The 19578-nt window shown below is 37.4% G+C and overlaps 3 protein-coding genes across 4 annotated transcripts in view; 1 reads left to right on the top strand and 2 right to left on the bottom strand.

Moving 5' to 3' along the window:
* Positions 1-814, top strand: part of LOC109355824 (transcription factor NAI1-like) — a 4331-nt gene extending 3517 nt beyond the window's left edge. For both annotated transcript variants that reach the window (XM_019599058.1, XM_019599057.1), the window contains exon 4: positions 610-814. In XM_019599058.1, the coding sequence (XP_019454603.1) occupies positions 610-681 (72 nt within the window). In that variant the 3' untranslated portion in view covers positions 682-814. The remainder of the gene's footprint in view (positions 1-609) is intronic.
* On the bottom strand, positions 8697-10262 carry LOC109356228. The gene has a single exon (XM_019599559.1). It carries the CDS (start codon positions 10260-10262, stop codon positions 8697-8699), a length of 1566 nt encoding a protein of 521 aa, XP_019455104.1.
* Positions 13139-14380, bottom strand: LOC109356227. Its single transcript, XM_019599558.1, has 2 exons — positions 13620-14380; positions 13139-13574 (listed from the first exon to the last, which is right to left on the bottom strand). Exons 1-2 carry the CDS (start codon positions 14378-14380, stop codon positions 13139-13141), a joined length of 1197 nt encoding a protein of 398 aa, XP_019455103.1.

Raw genomic sequence — 19578 nt, 5'->3', positions numbered from 1 at the left:
AGAATAAGAGAGTGTGGAGAGTCTAAGGATTGCAACCTAGGTCTCGTGATACCATGAAAGTAATTGTCTTCCTGTCCTTTTCCATTAATCTGGAACCGTATATATACAATGATTATGCATGACCAATATAGAAACCTATTAACTATACATCAATGATTTACTTAAAATAGATTAGGAAGGTATTGCTTATTCTATGAATGGAAAAGATACAGATATAATTACAAGAATATTCTAGCAAATATTCTAGTCTATCAAAAATCATAACTTCTAATCAAAAGTTTCTATAAATTATTTGCAAACCACACCCCTAGGGTACTCTTTAATATGGCAAACAACAATCAAGCATTTATTTCACTAAGGTATTATTTAGCATTATTTATTAGAATTTACACAACAAATTATAAATTACATGCATCTTATTGTATATAAATAAATTTTGGTAAAGATGAGTGTAACATTTGAATTTAATTAAGTCAAACCTCATATGAGATTAATGTAATTTTACATTTAAATGTATTTTTACAAACTTAATTACCTACATGATAATATTCAAAATTAGAAGAGTAATTAGTAAAAACTTATGAGTTTGTAATCTTATGAATACTGCAGATGGGTGATGAATACAATATGACAACAGATGAACTGGTGAAAAGTCTGAGATTATTGATCATGACACAGTAGTCTATGTTAAGTTTACATGTACTACTTTATTCTGTTTCTATGATCCAAAGTATCATAAACTCTTATATCTTCTTAGTATATTATTTGGAGAGCAACAATTAATATCTAAGTGTAATATATATGCATTATTAAAGTAAAATTTTATACATAATTAATAGATCACTCATATTATTTTTATTTATGAGTAAATGATGATCAAATTTGAATGTTGAATGATGTAGTAAAAATGTAAAAAAAATTATACATTCTTATTGCATATTGCATGGGTGTAAATATTTTCTAATTAATATTTGTTGTATCATTCAAAATGTGCCACCATGCTTTGATGGTGTGAACTTCCAATATTAGGTAGATTAGATAAAGATAACAATTCTCCTATAAATTAGGATTAACATTAAATATATATATCAAATGTAATGTTTAAAGAGGTTTTGGAATACTGAAAATGCTCATCTTTGTTGGAACACAAATGCAAAACAGAAAAGTGGAAGATGTTTGTGTGAAGAAGAAAGAAAGAAAAGAAAGTGGGAAGAAGAAAGAAAGTGGGCAACTTCAGTGAGAGTAATAGAGAGGAGTTTATGTAGAAAAGGGAATTCAATTATATTCATTACTTGATTAAGTATTATCATTGCTATTTATAGTAAGCTAGGAACTAACCAACTTAACAGATTTTCGAAATACTACTACTTTTAACACCCCCATAATTCGAAAACTTCAGCAATAACAACAACAAAAATAGCAGTACAATTCAACCAATCTCAGCCTTTTGTACACTTATCTTCCTTCTTAGTTCCTTAAATCTCTCTATCTTGAGAGGCCTGGTCATAATATCAGCTAATTGAAGCTCACTTTTGCAGTGAGAGAGCTTCAATTTTCCCTCTGCAACTTGCTGTCTAAGGTAGTGATACCTTGTCTCAATGTGTTTACTTCTTCCATGTGAGACCAGATTCCTTGCCAAATCAATTGTTGACTTGTTGTCTATCAGCAACTCCATCTTGTCTTCAATGTCAATGTTTAGTTCCATTAGCAGAGCAGAGAGCCATATTGCTTGGCAAGCAGTGGCACAGATACTCAGCTTCACAAGTTGATAGTGCCACAACCTTTTGCTTTTGAGAGCACCATGACACTGGAGCACCTGCTACCATAAATATGTATCCCATGGTGCTTTTTCTGTCCATCAAGTCCCCACACCAATCTGAGTCAGAGTAGGCCAAGAGTTTTGAGCTAATCTTGTCACTTTGATGAGGGAAGTTGATGCCAAAAGTAAGAGTTCCTTTCAGGTATCTCAAAATTCTCTTTGCTGCCAACATATGGGAATGCCTTGGATCACACATAAACCTGCTGATTAGTCCAACACTATAGCAAATCTCTGGTCTTGTATGGCAGATGTATCTCAAGCTGCCAACCATTTGTCTGAACAATGGTGCATTTACAGCTTCTTCATGCTCACCCTTGTTTAGTTTGAGGTGCATTTCAGCAAGGGTTTCAGAGGAATTGCAGTTGAGCATGTTGAATTTTGTAAGGATCTATAGAACATACTTCTTTTGATGCATGAATAAGCCATTTTTAGTGTGCTGAAATTCCAAGCCAAGGAAGTATGCTAGTCTTCCTAAGTCAGTCATTTCAAACTCACCTTTGAGACTCCTTTTTACTTCTTCAATTCCCTATTGATTACTTCTTATGATTAACAAGTCATCCACATACAAGCATATGAACAAGGCATCACAATTCTGGTTCAGTGACTTGATGTAAACACTTACTCGACTTCACACTTCTGAAAACCATAGCTAGACAAGAATCTCTCAATCCTTTTGTTCCATACCCTTGGGGCTTGCCTTAAGCCATAAAGTGCTTTCTTTAGCTTGAGCACTTTATTCTCATTTTCTTTGCTGATGAAGCCTAGTGGCTGAGATACATAAACTAATTCCTCCAAAGGGCCATTCAAGAATGCAGATCTAACATCCAATTGCCAAAGACTCCATCTGTTCCAGCTAACTATTGCAAGAATGAGTCTTATGGTTTCCAATCTTGCCACTAGTGCAAACACCTCTGAGAAGTCTATTCCTTCCTTTTGCATAAAACCTTTGGCAACTAGCCTTGCTTTGTGTTTAGCTATAGTGCCATCTGGTTTTAGTTTCACTTTGAAGATCCACTTGACTGTGATTGACTTCTTCTTAGGTGGTAATTCTGCCAATTCCCAAGTAGCATTCTTCTCTATGGACTTGATTTCTTCAAGCATGGATGCTCTCCAAGTGCTACTATTTACTGCCTCTTCATAACTGATTGGTTCAGTATCAGCATACAATGCCATGTATTGAACAACCTCACCTTCCCGACTCACCAAGTTATCTGAGTTTAGCACATAATCTGATAGCCAAGAAGGAGGATTCCTTGTCCTTGTTGCTCTAGTGTTTGCTTGCTGATTGTATGCAGGCGTTTCTCTTCTCAGTTCAGATGTCTCATCATCATTCTCCCATTCTATGTGTAGTTTTGCCAAAGGGTCAGTGTTCTTGTTTAGCTCATTAACTGGCCTTGCTTCATCAAACTGAACATCCCTGCTAAACACCACTTGCTTGGTTTCAGGGCTATACAACTTATAGGATCCTGTGTTGTTGTAGCCAAGGAAGATCATTGCTTCACCTTTATCATCCAGCTTTGTTCTCCTTTGGTCTGGTATGTGTCTATAGTAGATTGAGCCAAATATTTTCATGTGTCTCGCTGTTGGTTTAATTCCTGACCATGCTTCCTTAGGAACTACATTTTCAAGCTGTTACAAATTATCTTAACAAGTTTTTTCTCGGCCAGCTTGATGCTCATAAGGCCATAAAATCAACATCATCATTATTATCTCCATCTCCATCTCTATCATTATCCTCCGCCTCGCCAGTATTATCATCATCAGCTCCAGCATATCCCGAAGCTCCTGCCCCTCCAAAAAGTTAGGCATGACCCCAGGCCAAGAAAATTGTTGAGTGAAAGTGTCTGTGGAACCCCAAAATTGGTTCCCCGAACTCAAGAACTGAAAAGCAGAGAACAGTCCTTGTTGTTGGAACACTTGACCTTGTCGTAGCATCTCATTCTGAAGAGCCAGATGCTCATTCTATAGGCTCAAACGATGAAGGTGTTCCTCAATGGAGAGCGCAGCATGTGGTACTGAAGAAGGTATGGCAGGTGATGGAGGACGGAGTGGTGCAGTTGGAGGTGGTGGTGCTGGCGGATGAGATCCTGGGCTCTGATGTTGGGTAGGTTCCTCCTTGAAGTTCTGAGCAATGTAATGCAAAGTGATAAGAGGCTTGATTTTCTCAGTTCTGTTCACTTCGACCCCCCGTTGAGCACAGAGCTCCGTGATCAAAGACGAGAAACCCAGGGTGCCCTTTTTGCCTGCTCGCACATCGGTTTTGAAAATTTCGCGAGCAATAATGGCGGCCACATCAACCTTCTTGCCTATCATGAGTGCATAGACAAGATAGCAGTCATGCAACGGCAGAGAAGAGACATGACTGTTGGGGATGACATTGTGCACTAAGAACATCATCCACAGCTGGGCCAACAAAGTCATATGTTTCCTGTAAATTCTGAGGGGTTGGCCATCATAGTTAGTGTTGAAAGAGCGGCCTGGGACACATAAGAGATGCACTATTTGGTCCAGGGTGAATGTTGTATCCTTGAAACAATTGGAAGTCTCATCCAACCAGTCATAAGTTGTTGGGCCTCTTGGTGCATCCAACAAGGCATGGATGGTGTCCCTGTCGAATAATATAGTTTTTCCGCGCACCCAGGATTGGTAAGCAAACGCCTCTCCCCCCTCCTCCAATGGATAAACATTTGCATAAAACTCCCGGACGACATTTGGATCAAACATGTCATATGGGGTGGCCAGTGTCCACCATCGCAATTCATCCAAAATGTCCATGAACAGAGGGAGTTCCCCATCTTCCAATAGAACTTGCCGTTCTAGTATGAATGCCCAATTGAGGAGGACGATGTATCGATCCTCCTTACCCTTTTTCTTGAATTTTGTTTTGTCGAACGGTTGTGATGCCTGGGAGCTGGAGGCTCCTTTAGCTTTCTTTGGGGGAGGGGGGTCCTTCTTGGCCACATTCTTCCTCCTCCTGTAACATAGCAAACCACACAATGAGAGATAAAAACATTAACAACAACATATGGAAGTCCATTGAACCACCACATTTACATTACTCAGCTCAATCAACACATGAGTATACCAATTTGCTTTGCATGTTAACATTTGAACTTAGAACCCTGGGTTCCAGTTTGATACACTAATGGCATTGCAAACCTTACACTATGCAAATATGTTATGATAAGCAAACATTCGAACACCCTAATGTACCAAAATGATGGAATGCAACATAGACGCAATGGGGAACTACATGCATTCTGAGTGAAGTGAAATGTGAGTGAAGTGATGTGAAATAAGTGAAAATGCACTTACATTGATAATGATGAATATTGAGTAGGAAGGTGAAAGCAGTATGTGCACAATAAAGCTGATTTGGAAGCTTGTGGGGGAGATTTTCGTCTCCGATGCTCTGAAATTTCAAAGGGAGAATGAAGGGTTTGAACCCTAAACCCCTTATTTGTAAACTGAATTCGTGCACTCTCGCCCGGGCGAGGAACTCTCGCTTGGGCGAGCCAATGAGAATTTGGACTTTTGGGTTGTCGCCTGGGCGAGGAATTCGCGCATGGGCGAGCCTGAAGCAGTAGCCCCTGGAACTCTCTCGCCTGGGCGAGAAGACTTTTTTTCTGACTTTTTTTTAAGACACACCTAAATATGCACTACAACGAAAGTTAAAATGAAAAGTGAACTAGATTGCCTTCCAGGTAGCGCTTCTTTAACGTCACTAGCTTGACGCTTGTTTCATTACGCTTCAGATAAGTTGATGACTGTGGTGAGCCTATCGACGTCACCACCCAAATAAGGTTTCAGTCGTTGACCATTAACTATCCAACTTCGCAGCGAGGCTGGATCTTGGAGCTCGATCGCACCGTGTGATTTGATTTGCTTGATTAGGAAAGGTCCGGACCATTTGGATTTCAACTTTCCCGGAAAGAGTTTCATCCGGGAATTGAACAACAAGACAGTTTGACCTACCCGGAAGTCTTTTTTTCTGATCTTCCGGTCATGATACAACTTGATCTTTTCCTTATACAATTTGGAAGACTTATAAGCATTGAGTCTCATCTCTTCCAATTGTTGAAGTTGCAACTTCCTATGATCACTTGCTACCTTTGCATCCAGATTGAAGAACTTTAGGGCCTACAATGCCTTGTGCTCAAGCTCAACAGGCAAATGACAAGCCTTCCCATACACCAGCTGAAACGGGGATAGTCTAGTGGGGGCTTTAAGCGGTGCGGTAAGCCCAGAGTGCATCATCCAACTTGAGAGACCAATCCTTTCTTGTGGTTGACACATTTTTCTCGAGTATTCTCTTGATCTCTCTATTAGATACCTCCGCTTTGCCATTGGTCTGCGGATGGTAAGGAGATGCCACCTTGTGCCAGACTCCATAATGCTGAAGGACCTTCTCTAGTTGAGAGTTGCAGAAATGGGATACTCCGTCACTAATTAGAACCTGATGTGTGCCAAACCGACTGAATATATTTCTTTTCAGGAACTTCACTACGGTTTTGGCATCATCCTTCGGTGCAGCTACCGCTTCTACCCATTTAGACACATAATCCACCGCCACTAAAATATATACATGTGAGCATGATGGTGGAAATGGTCCCATGAAGTCTATTCCCCAGCAATCAAACACTTCCATCTCTTGGATGTTAGTCAAGGGCATCTCGTTCTTCTTGGAGATCCCGCTTGATCTCTGGCAGTTGTCACACTGCTGAGCATATTGATGTGCATCTTTAAAAACAGAAGGCCAGTAGAAACCAACTTGGAGGACTTTTGCAGTTGTCCTCTCTCCATTGAAGTGTCCTCCATATGGTGAACTGTGACAATGCCATAGGATGCTCTTGGCCTCTTCTGCAGATACACACCGCCTCAATAGTCCATCCGACCCAGTCTTAAAAAGATGAGGGTCGTCCTATACATATTGACGGGAATCTCGCAAGAACTTCCTCTTTTGATGCCAGGTCAACTCTTCAGGAATGACCCCTGCAGCCTTAAAATTGGCCATGTCAGCAAACCACGACCTTTCCTGAATCAAGAGGAGCTTCTCATCTGGGAACTCCTCCACCACCTCTGATTCCCGCACTGTGACCTCTTGATTTACCAACCGCGAAAGGTGATCAGCTACACAATTTTCACTTCCTTTTTTGTCCTTGATCACCAAGTCGAATTCCTGCAATAATAACACCCAACGCAGCAATCTCGGCTTGGAATCCGATTTGGTTAGCAAATATTTAATAGCAGCATCGTCAGTATAAATTATCACTTTAGAACCAATCAAGTATGATCTAAATTTTTCCAATGCATATACTATGGCTACTAGTTCCTTTTCGGTGGTGGCATAGTTAATTTGTGCCTCATTCAATACCTTACTAGCATAGTGTATAGCATGGAAAACTTTAGATTTTCGTTGTCCTAGTACCGCCCCAACATCATAATCACTAGCATCACACATGAGTTCAAAATCGAGATGCCAATCGGGCGCTACTATAACAGGAGCAGAAATCAGTTTTTCTTTTAAGGTTTCAAAAGCTTTTGCACACTCAGCATCAAAATGAAAAACAGTATATTTATTAAGAAGATTACTGAGTGGTTTAACAATTTTTGAAAAATCTTTAATAAACCTTTTGTAGAAACCTGCATGTCCAAGGAAACTCTGAATTCCCTTGACATTAAGTGGTGGTGGGAGGTCCTTTATAACCTCGATCTTTGCCTTGTCAACTTCGATGCCCCGGGAAGAGATCTTGTGTCTCCCAATTTAGTACTAGATTTGTCTCTACACATTGTTGTAGAACAATGTCCAAGTTTGCTAAACAACTCTCAAATGACGACCCGAAGACCGAGAAGTCATCCATGAAAACTTCAATGCACTGCTCCACAAGATCAGAAAAAATAGCTAACATGCACGTTTGGAATGTTGCTGGTGCATTGCACAGTCCAAATGGCATCTTCCTGTATGCGAAGACACCAAAAGGACATGTGAAAGCTGTATTTTCTTGATCTTGAGGATCCACCGTGATCTGATTATAGCCTGAGTATCCATCCAAGAAGCATTAAAATGCTTCTCCAGCCAATCTCTCAATCATCTAATCCATGAATGGCAGAGGGAAATGATCTTTCCTAGTAGCCAGGTTCAGTTTCTGATAGTCAATGCACATACGCCATCCAGTGATTGTTCTGGTTGGAATCAGTTCATCCTTTTCGTTCCTAACCACAGTCATACCCCCTTTCTTTGGGACCACCTGAACCGGACTCACCCACTTGCTATCAGATATGGGATAAATCATCCCAGCATCTAATAGTTTCATCACTTCCTTTTTCACCACTTCCTTCATAGTGGGATTAAGACGCCTCTGAGGTTGTGCATCGGTTTGTAATCCTCTTCCATATGAATCTTATGCATGCAATAGGATGGACTGATTCCATGTAAATCAGCCAGTGTCCACCCTATCGCCCCTATATGTTTCTTCAGCACCCGAATCACTTGTTGTTCTTCATCACATGATAGGGTACTACTGATGATTACCGGTTTCTACCCTCTGTCTTCTAGAAATACATACTTCAAATGTGAAAGAAGTAGTTTTAGCTCCATCTTTGGAACATCAGATATCTTCTCTTTACCCAGCTCCTCAATATGATTCTGATTAGATGCAACCTTGATGGGTGCATCCAACTCTGCCAAACATGCTTTGATCAATTTATCCTCCTCCATACTGCTCCCGTCTAGATTTCCCCTCAACACCTTCTCCAAGGGACTACTTCTATGCAAGTGAATGTCATCAAGCATGAATAAGTCCTCAATGACATCCACCCGAAAGCAGTGGTGCTTATCCCTTGGATGTTGCATAGCTTCAAATACATTGAAATTGACCTATTGGTCTTCCACTCTCACCTTCAACTTTCCATCATCAATATCAATAATGACCCTTGCAGTTTTCATAAAGGGTCTGCCCAAAATAAGAGGAACTTCCTTGTCCTCCTCAATATCCATGATAACAAAGTCTACGGGAAAGACTAACCCATCTATCTTCACCAAAACATCCTCTGCAACTCCATATGGATACTTGACAGATCGATCCGCAAGTTGCAAGGTCATTCTGGTAGGCTTGATCTCTAAATCCCCAATCCTCTTCAGCATAGAAAGGGGCATAAGATTAATGCTAGCACCCAGATCAAGCAGCGCCTTTCCCACCGATAGTTCACCAATAGTGACCGGAATAGTGAAGCTGCCCGGATCTTTAGTTTTCTCAGGTAGAGACTTCTGAATTATTGCACTGCACCCAGCTTCTAAGGTCACTGTCTCTTCTGACAACTTTCTTTTCTTTGTCAACAAATCCTTCATGAATTTAGCATAGACATGCATTTGTTCCATTGCCTCCATAAAAGGAATGTTGATATGGAGATTCTTGAATAAATCCAAGAACCTAGCATATTGTCGCTCTTTGTCTTTCTTGGGATGTCTCTTTGGATAAGGGAGATCCTTCAGTTGAGGTAGGTCACCCATTCTCTTATCACTGTTCTCCTTAATAAGATCTTCAGTAGTAATCCCTTCCTCATCTTGTACCAAACCACCCTTGTGTGCATCTCCGGTTACCTTCTCTGATAGCTCAACTTCAGTTTCTTTCAGCACGTCTTCCTCAACAACTAAGTTCTCGCCAATACCCTTACCAATGACTTTACCACTTTTGGTGGTAATAGATTTACAGTGTTCTTTCGGGTTGGTCTGAGTGTTGGCGGAGAATTGATGTCTATCTGAGTTCTGCTCTGCCATTTGCGTGGCCAACTGGCCCACTTGAGTCTCCAAATTCCTGATAGATGCATAGGTATTTTTCTGATTGGAGATAGAGACTTGCATGAATTTTTCTAATGTCTCTTCCAGCTTTGTTTGCCTCTCATTCATTGGTGGATGTTGACCTTGTTGATATGATGATTGATATGGTGGTTGTCTATTAGATGGCCCAGCTTCTTGTCTCCACCCAAAAATCTGATTCTGATTCTGGTTTCCCCTCCAACCCTGTGAGAACTGATTGTTGAACGGAGGGTTGTTAGGGAAATTACCCTGACGAGGTGGATTATTGACATACTGAACTTCCTCTTCTGGTCTGTTGATAGGCATAGAACAATAACCAGTGACATGATCACCACCACAAAACTCGCAACATAGCATTCGTTGATGGACCGGAGGAGTCTGAACCACATTAAGCTGTTGAGGCAACTTAGACATTTGCTTGGTTAGTGCCTCAATCTGTTGAGTCAGAATCTTGTTCTGAGCCAGAATGGCATCAGAAGTACTCAAATCTAATACTCCTCTCTTCTGTACTGTTCTTTTGTTATGCTGAGCTTGCCTATCTGTAGCAGATAATGCAGTGATAATTCTTGTGGCTTGCTCAGCATCTACTGACATCATAGTGCCACCAGCTGCGACATCTAGTATCATCTTAGTCTATGGTTTCAACCCATTACAAAAGATGTTGAGTTGATCAATATCCTCGAGCCCATGATTGGGGCATTTCCTCAGCAGCAACTGGAAACGCTCCCAAGACTCATAAAAAGCTTCCTCGACACCTTGTGTGAATGTAGAGATTTCAAACTTGACCTGCACATACCTCGCCGGAGGGAAAAATCGGGTCAAGAACTTGCTTTCCAAATCGCTCCAGTTGGTTAAGCTTTGGGTAGGGTGAGATTTGAGCCATTCCCTAGCTTCACCAACCAGAGAAAATGTAAACATCATCATATATGTAGCTTCCCTCTCAGTTTCTGAATATCCCATCGTAGCCACCAGCTCATAAAAACTGTCAAGGTGAGCATATGGATCTTCATAATCCTTTCCCGTAAATTGGTGGGCACTGACGAGATTCAGGTATGCCGGCTTGATTTCCACTGTCCTTGCGGTGTGTGGAATCACAATGCTAGAATAGTGCATAGGACCTTGTTACATTGCATAGTCACATAACGTCCTCCTCGGAGGGTTAGGTCATGGGTTGTTCATATTGGCATTATGAACATTCTCCATCTTATCCAACTGAGGTTCTAAACTTGTAGCTGGTTCAGAACTACACTGTGCTTCTTGAGTACCTTGTTGTCTCTTCTCTTTTGCTTTCTTCCGGTTACTCTTAGCAGACTTCTCAATCTCTGGATTGTATTGTAGTTGCTCTTCTGTAGATTTACCTCGTAAAAGCATAAATAAGCAGACTACAGCAAAGGTTAGCACAAGGGTTAATTATACTACACAAAATTAAAGACGAACTATGTACAAGACTCAATAAACTCTATATAGAACTAATGTAAATCGCTCATTGCTCCCCGGCAACGGCGCCAAAAATTGTTAAGATAATTTGTAACGGCAAGCGCACCGTATCGTACAAGTAATAAAATCCGGTAAAGTACCGGGTTATCGTCCTCTGGGAGCAGAGTGTATTCACACTAATTCTAATACGAGTAAATTGAGCAACTAAATCAAGTAAGTGAGTTTGGTTTTGTTTTGTAAACTACTGAGTTGTAATAAAAGATTTCACTAAGTTAAAAGAGTTGGGATCGAAACTCATCATTCTTTCCCATTTGACATCCAGATTCAATTCTAAACACTTATGAAGTTACTGATTTTGATGCAAATTTTTCTATAAATCATTTACACCAATTCCTTAAATGTAAAATCCTTAGATAATTGCTCAAATACCAATTCCTTAAATATTTGACCAATTATCTAGCATTAAGTGAATGTAAAAGCAATTCATGCATCATTATCCATTCCTGAGACAATGATACACGAAGGAAGATAATCCAGATCCGATATCAAATTTAACTTCCCAATTTAACTTGAACCTATGAACAAGATTTTAGTAGCTAATTAAAATCAATTAATAAAACGGGATAAACTTCCCAAAATCAAATAACATATGCATTAAAATTGAATCCAGGAGTACAAAAGGTTAGAAGATTACATTTCGAATCCCAACAGGTAAGTATCAATCACTCATCCTCGCTATACAGTGTCCACTCATGAAATTATACAAGAAAGTAGATATAAAATCGTTCCCACGACTTCAATCGTCCTTCCCAGTGTTTCTCCCCTGAGTTTTGTGTAGAGTTTTTCTTTAGAATGAATGAATCCGCCTTTCTGAATTCTGAAACAGCTACTTCTAATTCCAACTTCCATGCTCTCGCCCAAGCTAGAGATTCTCGCTTGGGCGAGGGGCCAAGAGACTCCCAGACCTGAGCACCTCGCTTGGGCGAGGATCAAACAGAAGCAAACAAAAGCAATGGTGATTTGTCGCCCAGTTCCTCGCTTGGGCGAGTATCCTTCGCTTGGGCGAGGATACTTCGCTTGAGCGAAGGGCATCGGGTATTTTGGTGCTTTTTCTCCTATTTATCGCTTGAGCGACCCTTTCCTCGCTTGGGCGAGGCTTGCAGTGTTCAGAATCTTCAATCTTCTTCTTTTTCTCCTCTTTTCTTTATTTATTAACCTAAAACAACAAAAACACAATAAATTCCTAAACAGAGCAAGATTAACTAAGTTATCAGGAATTGTTCACAATTATAACATAAATGCATACTAAGTTCCCCACAAATCATATACAATTTTACTACAATTTGGCACTTAATAGTTGGGCATCTGTTGAGTATGTATGCAGCTGTTGAGGCTGCCTCTCCCTAAAATTCATTTGAGAGTTCTTTGCTTCTCAACATGCTTCTAACCATATTCATTATGGTTCTGTTTCTTCTTTCTACAATCCCATTATGTTGGGGTGTGTAGGGGCAGTCACCTCATGCATAATGCCTTGTTCACTGCAGAATTTGCCAAATTCTCCTGATTTGAACTCACCTCCACCATCTGTCCTTAGGATTTTTAGGCTCTTTCCTGATTGTTTTTCTGCTTGAGCCTTGAATAGTTTGAACATTGAGAATGTCTCATTTTTGTTTTTCATCAAGAACAACCAAATCCTTCTGCTTAGCTCATCCACAAATGTGATGAAGTATCTGCTCCCTCCCAATGATGGTGTGTCAAGAGTTCCACACACATCAGAGTACACCACATGCAGAAGTTCATTGGCTCTTGATGGTGTATATTTGCTGAATGAAGACCTTGGTTGTTTGCTTATCACACATCTTCTCAGGATGTTGGATTAGAGGTAACCCTGCAACCATGTTTTGTGAGTTCAATCTACTCAAGTCTCTGAAGTTTAGATGTCCATACCTCATGTGCCATAGCCATGAATTTTCTGCTAAGGATAGAGCAGACAAGCATTGAGATTCAATAGTTGCTAAGCTTATCTGAAATGTTCTGTTTGGAGCCATTGATGCTCTCATTACCAACTACTTCTTATGATCATAGACTTCTAGTGATCCATAAATTAGGCCCATAGAGAAGCCCCTTTCAAGCAATTGTCCCATGCTGATCAGGTTGCTCTTCATGTTTGGCACATAGAGCACATCTGTTATCATAGCATGCTTACCATCTTTTCTGTTTATTAGTACATCACCGGTGCCTTCAGCTTGGATCATTCTGTTGTCAGGAAATCTAACATTGTTCTTCTTCCTTTCATCAAAGTTTACTAGCCATTCTCTATATCCTGTCATGTGGCTTAAACACTCTGAGTCTATGTACCACACATCACTGTTCTTGTTTACTTGGTTTGTGATCATCATGAGCAGTAGTGGTTGTTCTTCAATTTCAGTTGTTGTTTCTTCTTTGACCATATGAGCTTCTGTGTGTGACTTGCCTCCATCATTGTTTGATCCAAGAGAGATTCTGCATTCATTTGAGAAGTGTCAAGTTCTGTTGCAGTTGAAGCACCTTAATTTTTTTATATCAACTGATCTTCTTCCACCCCTCCATTGGCTTAAGGTACCTCTTCTTTCTGAATCTTGTGTACCATGACCAGTTTTGTCATGATCCCTCTGTTGGAAGTTCTTGTGATTTCCTCCTCTGAACTCTCTTCTTGCACCTCTGCTTCGAAATCCATTCCTCTCATTCAAGCTCCTTTTATCTGTGAATTGAGCTTGCAGTGCTTGATCAACTGGTCTCCCATTAGATCTTTCAATGAGTCTCTGCTCGTGCGCTTCAAGGGATCCTTGTAGATCCTGAACCTTCATCTCTTCAATCTTCTTGGATTCCTCAATTTCCACAACAATGTGATCAAACCTTGGGGTAAGTGTTCTTAGGATTTTTTCAATTATAGATTGGTCACTAATTTTCTCACCACATGCCTTCATTGCATTAGTATATGTGATCACTTTGTTGAAGAATTGTGCTACTCTCTCATTGGATTCCATATGCATTAATTCATATTGGCGTCTAAGTGTTTGCAATTGTACCTTCTTCAGCTGTTTTACCCCCTGGTTGCAAGCTTCAAGGATTAGCCAAGCTTCTTTTGAATTCTCTGCACCAGAAATCTTTTCAAAATGTGCTTCATCCACACATTGGTGCAACAGGAACATTGCCTTGCAATCCTTCTTCTTGTTTTCTTTGTGCATTCTTCTTTGTTCTTTTGTTCCTCCTTCACTGAGTGGTTGGAAGCCCTGCTCAACTATTTCATCAACCTCTTGGTACCCCATCAACGCCTTCATTTGTACTCTCCATTTGTTTCAATTCTTGCCATCAAGAATTGGTAAGTTTGCTGGGAAATTCCCACTGTTGTGTCCCATTCTGATTCAAGTTTCTTGTGTTCTTGCTTTCTTCAACCTAGCTCTTGATACCAAGTTTGTTGGAACACAAATGCAAAACAGAAAAGTGGAAGATGTCTGTGTGAAGAAGAAAGAAAGAAAAGACAGTGGGAAGAAGAAAGAAAATGTGCAACTTCAGTGAGAGTAATAGAGAGGAGTTTATGCAGAAAATGGAATTCAATTATATTCATTACTTGATCAAGTATTACCATTTCTATTTATAGTAAGCTAGGAACTAACCAACTTACCAGATTTTCGAAATACTACTACTTTTAACAATCTTCTATTGATAATAGAAAGTATAAGTACAATAAATATAATGAGCAACTTGAAGCTAAGGTTGTTACAAGTGAAGTGAAATATAAGATAAACAAACCAAAAAAACACAAGAGATAATACATGTTGGATCACCACTCGAGTTTAGTCATTGTATGTTGAGGTAGATATGTAATCATCATAATTTTCAGCTTAATCAACATCATTGTAGGCTTCTAAATTAAAGTTAAGAGATTTTCTTACTCAGACATAAATGATGTAGAATTACCCATCACAAGTATGTCATCAAAATATATGAGAAAATAAGTAAGAACACCTTCATTTGAGTAAAAAATAGGGAGGCATCACTAAGACTCATGTGAAACCCATACTACAGGATGTGATTTTTCATGGCATCATGCCAAGTACGTGGTGCCTGTCAGAGGCCACATTTAACCTTATGAAGCTTGCAAACATAATAAGTATATTGAGGATCGACAAAGCCTGGTGGTTATTGCATATAAACAACCTCTGATAACGTGTCTATGAAGAAGGTATTATTCATGCCAAATTGATAAAGTGACCAAGAATTCTCCTATGCAAGAATTAATATGATTTTTATAGTTGGTGGCTTGATAACAGGAGTAAAAGTTTCTTTGAAATCAATCCCAGGAGTTTGTGTGAAGTCTTTCGCAACCAATCGTGCTTTGTAGCGAGATACACTACCATGAGGATTGTGTTTTACCCAAAAAAGCCACTTACACTTGACCACATATCGATTTTTAGGGGCTGGTTCTAAATGTCTGGTGCCATTACGGATGAGGGCACCAAAATTCTCCATACATAGATGTATTCTAAATGCAAGCATGAATCACATGAGCAGATTGTATATGCAAGCATGCATGACGTCGATTTTGATGAAAACAAGGATTGGAGACAAAGTTGAAAACAACAAAAGGTTGAAGACAAACTTAAAGACATCAACAAATGAACAAAGTCAAAGTCAAGGCTCAAGTTCACTCAAACTCAAACATTCAAGAATATCTAGAGGCTAAATGTTTTTAGATTATGTTAGGTCTTAAGATGTTTGATGGAGTAGAATCTAGACTAATGGAAGTCTCACAACACCTAAAATTGGTCATAACTACAATGACACTTACATGCATACATACATGATTTATATGCACACACGTAAATACACGATCACATGATTTTGATACATTAAACAAAGTTTTAAGCATACATCATACTTTTATAAATCAACTAGGAATTTCATATCACATAAAATAAGCTTTTTCATTAAACCCTTAATCGATTAAGGTTTAGTTAATTGATTAAACTATGCAAAATTGGGTACCCATTAATCGATTAAGTTAAGGGTTAATTGATTAATGGTAGTTACAATTTCTGAAATCTTAATTTGTAAACATTCGTTAATCGATTAAGAGACTATTAATCGATTAAATATACCATAAAATAAAATTGTATTTATACTAACTTTTCTCATTTGCATCTCATAACACATATCACGAATTTCAGAGGGCTTATACACTTTCATATCCAAAGATAGATTTTCCTAAGCGTTTCTGAAAAAAGAGAGATAAAGGAGAAAATAGAAAACTTCATGAATCTTTAGAGAATATTTCAAGAATTGCATTGTCAATTATTGTACAAAGAAACCTTGCGTCTCACATTTTATATTATGATTTTGTGAGACTTGTAGCAAGGTTCTTAAATTATGGAAGAGTGTATATTCAACACATTGAGGTGTAATAACTGATTTTGTATACAATTAGACTTTGGTATCAACATTTCTCTTAGGTGTGTGGTATCATCATGTGGAAGAGAAAAAATTTGGAAAAATCCTGGTTAGAAGTGGCTAGGTGCCATTAGAAGCTAAGTTCACTATACAAGAGTCTTGGTAGGAGAAGTTAGAAGTGGTTGGGCTGTTCATTAGAAGTGGTGATGAGACATTAGAAGTGATGAGGGGCCATTAGAAGTGGATGAAGACAAAACATTAGAAGCTTGAAGTCCAAGATTGTCTTGGTGGAAGTGTATTTATATAACATTGATTTCCATAGTGAAAAAATCTCTCAAGATCAGGAGAGGAGACCTAGATGTAGCTTGCACATGGACAAGCAAACGAACCAAGATAAAAGTCATCGTTTCATTCTTATTATCTCTTAACTGCATATAATGTTCTGTGTATTAATGACATATTATCATCTGTAAGACTGTATACAAGGTTCGTTGAATCTTGGTGATTAAAGAAAACTATTTTTCAAGAAACAAGAACTTGTTAATCGATTAAGTTATTGTTTAATCAATTATATGCAGAAGCAGTTAGTCGATTAAAGTACTAGTGAATTGATTAAACAGTAAGGAAAATTGTAGAATCATTTTATTAAATCAAATAATGGTAATCATGTAGCAAATCAACTATTCACCCAATGGAGTATAGTGTCTTTCTGTACCAACTTTACATTATTAAAATATTTTTCATAGCATAAATACAAACAAATTTATGGTGGGTAAAAATATTTTATTTACCTTATGTATTGTTATGTTTTTAATTTAAATACAATGTCATATGTAATTTTAAAAATATGATAGACCCATAAGATTGTTTTTTATATTGCATATTTTTGTGTAATTTTTTTATATTGGGTGGCCTATAAGCTCACTTTACACATATTTAAGGTTGACATAGCATTGTATCATGTCCTATTTATAAATGAGTATGCACATGCTCATTATAGTTTAAGATGATATTGCATAAAAATAGATAGGATGACCTAAATTGTCAAATCAGATTGAGAAGTTACTTCAATTTTTTTTCCTTTAACAATATTTTGAAAATTAAGACTTATCGATAGTGTGAAAGTGCGAGGAAAGTTTTATTGACACATATAAGCAAAAATATTTATTAAAAAAAAGGGAAAAGGAAAAATTATAAACCAAAGAAATAAATTTCCTAATTTTTTTTATGATTTTGGATTACCATCAAAACTAAACAAATAATTTATTTTGAGAACTAAAACATTTTTTGAATTTGTTGAAAACTAAAAAGCAACAAGACAGACTTTATTTTATTGTGATAGAAGAATGAAATTGTTTTGAAAAATTGTAAATTTGACAAATATTAAAAAGATAAAAAATGAAATTAATGTTTTATTTTGTTATAGAAAAAAATTGAAACCTTAAAATAAGATAAAAACTAAAATGACACTTTATTTTATTAAAAGACTAAATTAAAACATAAAAATAAGATAATCACCAAAACAATACTTGAACCAATAGATTATTTAGTGTATGTAATTTTCATACACCATATGTATTTACATAAAGTTATTTGCCAATTATAAGCTCAAAACTATTACAATATAAATAATACTTTCTATCAATAAATATTAATTAGATAGTTAACATGTTAGTCATTAATTCATTAATTAATTGTTTATATGTTTAAGATTATCTAATCCTAAATAATTGTAATATGTATGGAAATTGGATGAGATACCAACAATATAAAAACTTTATATTCACAAAACATAACCATTGAACTCTAAATTTATGGGAAAACTAATGTTTTCCATAGTTTATCAACAAATTAGTAATTGTGCCCTAGATAATTATCCTCTAATATTATCTCAACCCGTATTCTGTAGCATGTAACAATACAGTATAAGAGATTATTTTTCTCATACTATTTTCTTAATATAGAAAAAAAATGTATGTATTTACAATGCATGAGTTCTATATATTGTTAGTATATCATCTATCGTTCACATTTAATTCAAATGAATGATGAATAATGTAATGATTGTATATAAATCTTTAATAGTGTATAGAGATGGCAATGGTTACCCCGGATCTGTGAGTACCTGCAAAAAACACCCACAATAGGTCAGGTTTGAGTCCGTGTTTTTGGACCTGTGGGTAATTAAGACCCGAGATTTTAAGATCAACTGTTGGATGGGTCTAGGTCTGAACAATGAGATACTCAGACCCACGGGTACCTGGACATATATATATATATATATATATATATATATTTTGTTAATCCATAATGTTATACTCTCAATTCATAAATATGATTGGTAGATTGTTAAATAGTGATATTATATTGTTAAGTAATAATGTGATATTATGTTGTTAATTGATAATAAGGATCACATGTTCCAAAAAATTCATGTTTTCATGTCCTTAACCAATCACATTCCACCAAGTAATAAAAATCAAATTATTTTCAGTTTTTATTTTTTCTTAATTAGTTGACATTTTTTAATTGGATTGAGACACAATGGGACACCAAATGTTGGATAGGTGATCTTCATTCATTAATTGATATGTATAATTCAATGTTTTGTTGAATTGAACAATTCTTACTAAATCAATTTTACATCGTAAAGTTGAAATAATCAATTTAAAATATGTTTAAAACTTTAAATATGTTTTATAATTTTTTCTCATATTGATTACCTAAGTAACATATAAGATTGTAGGAAACAAACATACAATTACATAAATTATTCACAATTATTTCTATTGTTTTTTGAGCTACTCGTAGATCGCTAGGTATCTAAGGACCTGTGGGTAGCAGACCAAGCAGGTATCAGCACGAGTCTGGGATAGACCTGAGTTCAAAATTGAAGCAATGAGACGGGTCCAAGTATTACATTACGCGGACGCATCGAGACCCATTGCCATTCTTAACTGTGTATAATGTATATCATTCTTAATGGTTTATAAAAATAATGATTAAGATTAATTGAATTAGAAAATCTATATAATTAATGGCTGTTGAATCCTTAAGATTGATAGTAATTGAATAA

The sequence above is a fragment of the Lupinus angustifolius genome, chromosome LG09 (genome assembly GCF_001865875.1).
Source record: "Lupinus angustifolius cultivar Tanjil chromosome LG09, LupAngTanjil_v1.0, whole genome shotgun sequence".
Classification (NCBI taxonomy): Eukaryota; Viridiplantae; Streptophyta; class Magnoliopsida; order Fabales; family Fabaceae; genus Lupinus; species Lupinus angustifolius.
The sequence above is the reverse complement of the archived record's forward strand: the minus strand, read 5'-3'. Positions and strand labels throughout refer to the sequence as shown.

Coding starts and splice junctions, on each gene's coding strand:
- LOC109356227 (XM_019599558.1), bottom strand. CDS start 14,380: ATGGGGTACCAAGAGGTTGATGAAATAGTTGAGCAGGGCTTCCAACCA. Junction 13,575..13,619: donor GTTGATATAAAAAAATTAAG/GTGCTTCAACTG, acceptor AAATGAATGCAG/AATCTCTCTTGGATCAAACA.
- LOC109356228 (XM_019599559.1), bottom strand. CDS start 10,262: ATGATACTAGATGTCGCAGCTGGTGGCACTATGATGTCAGTAGATGCT.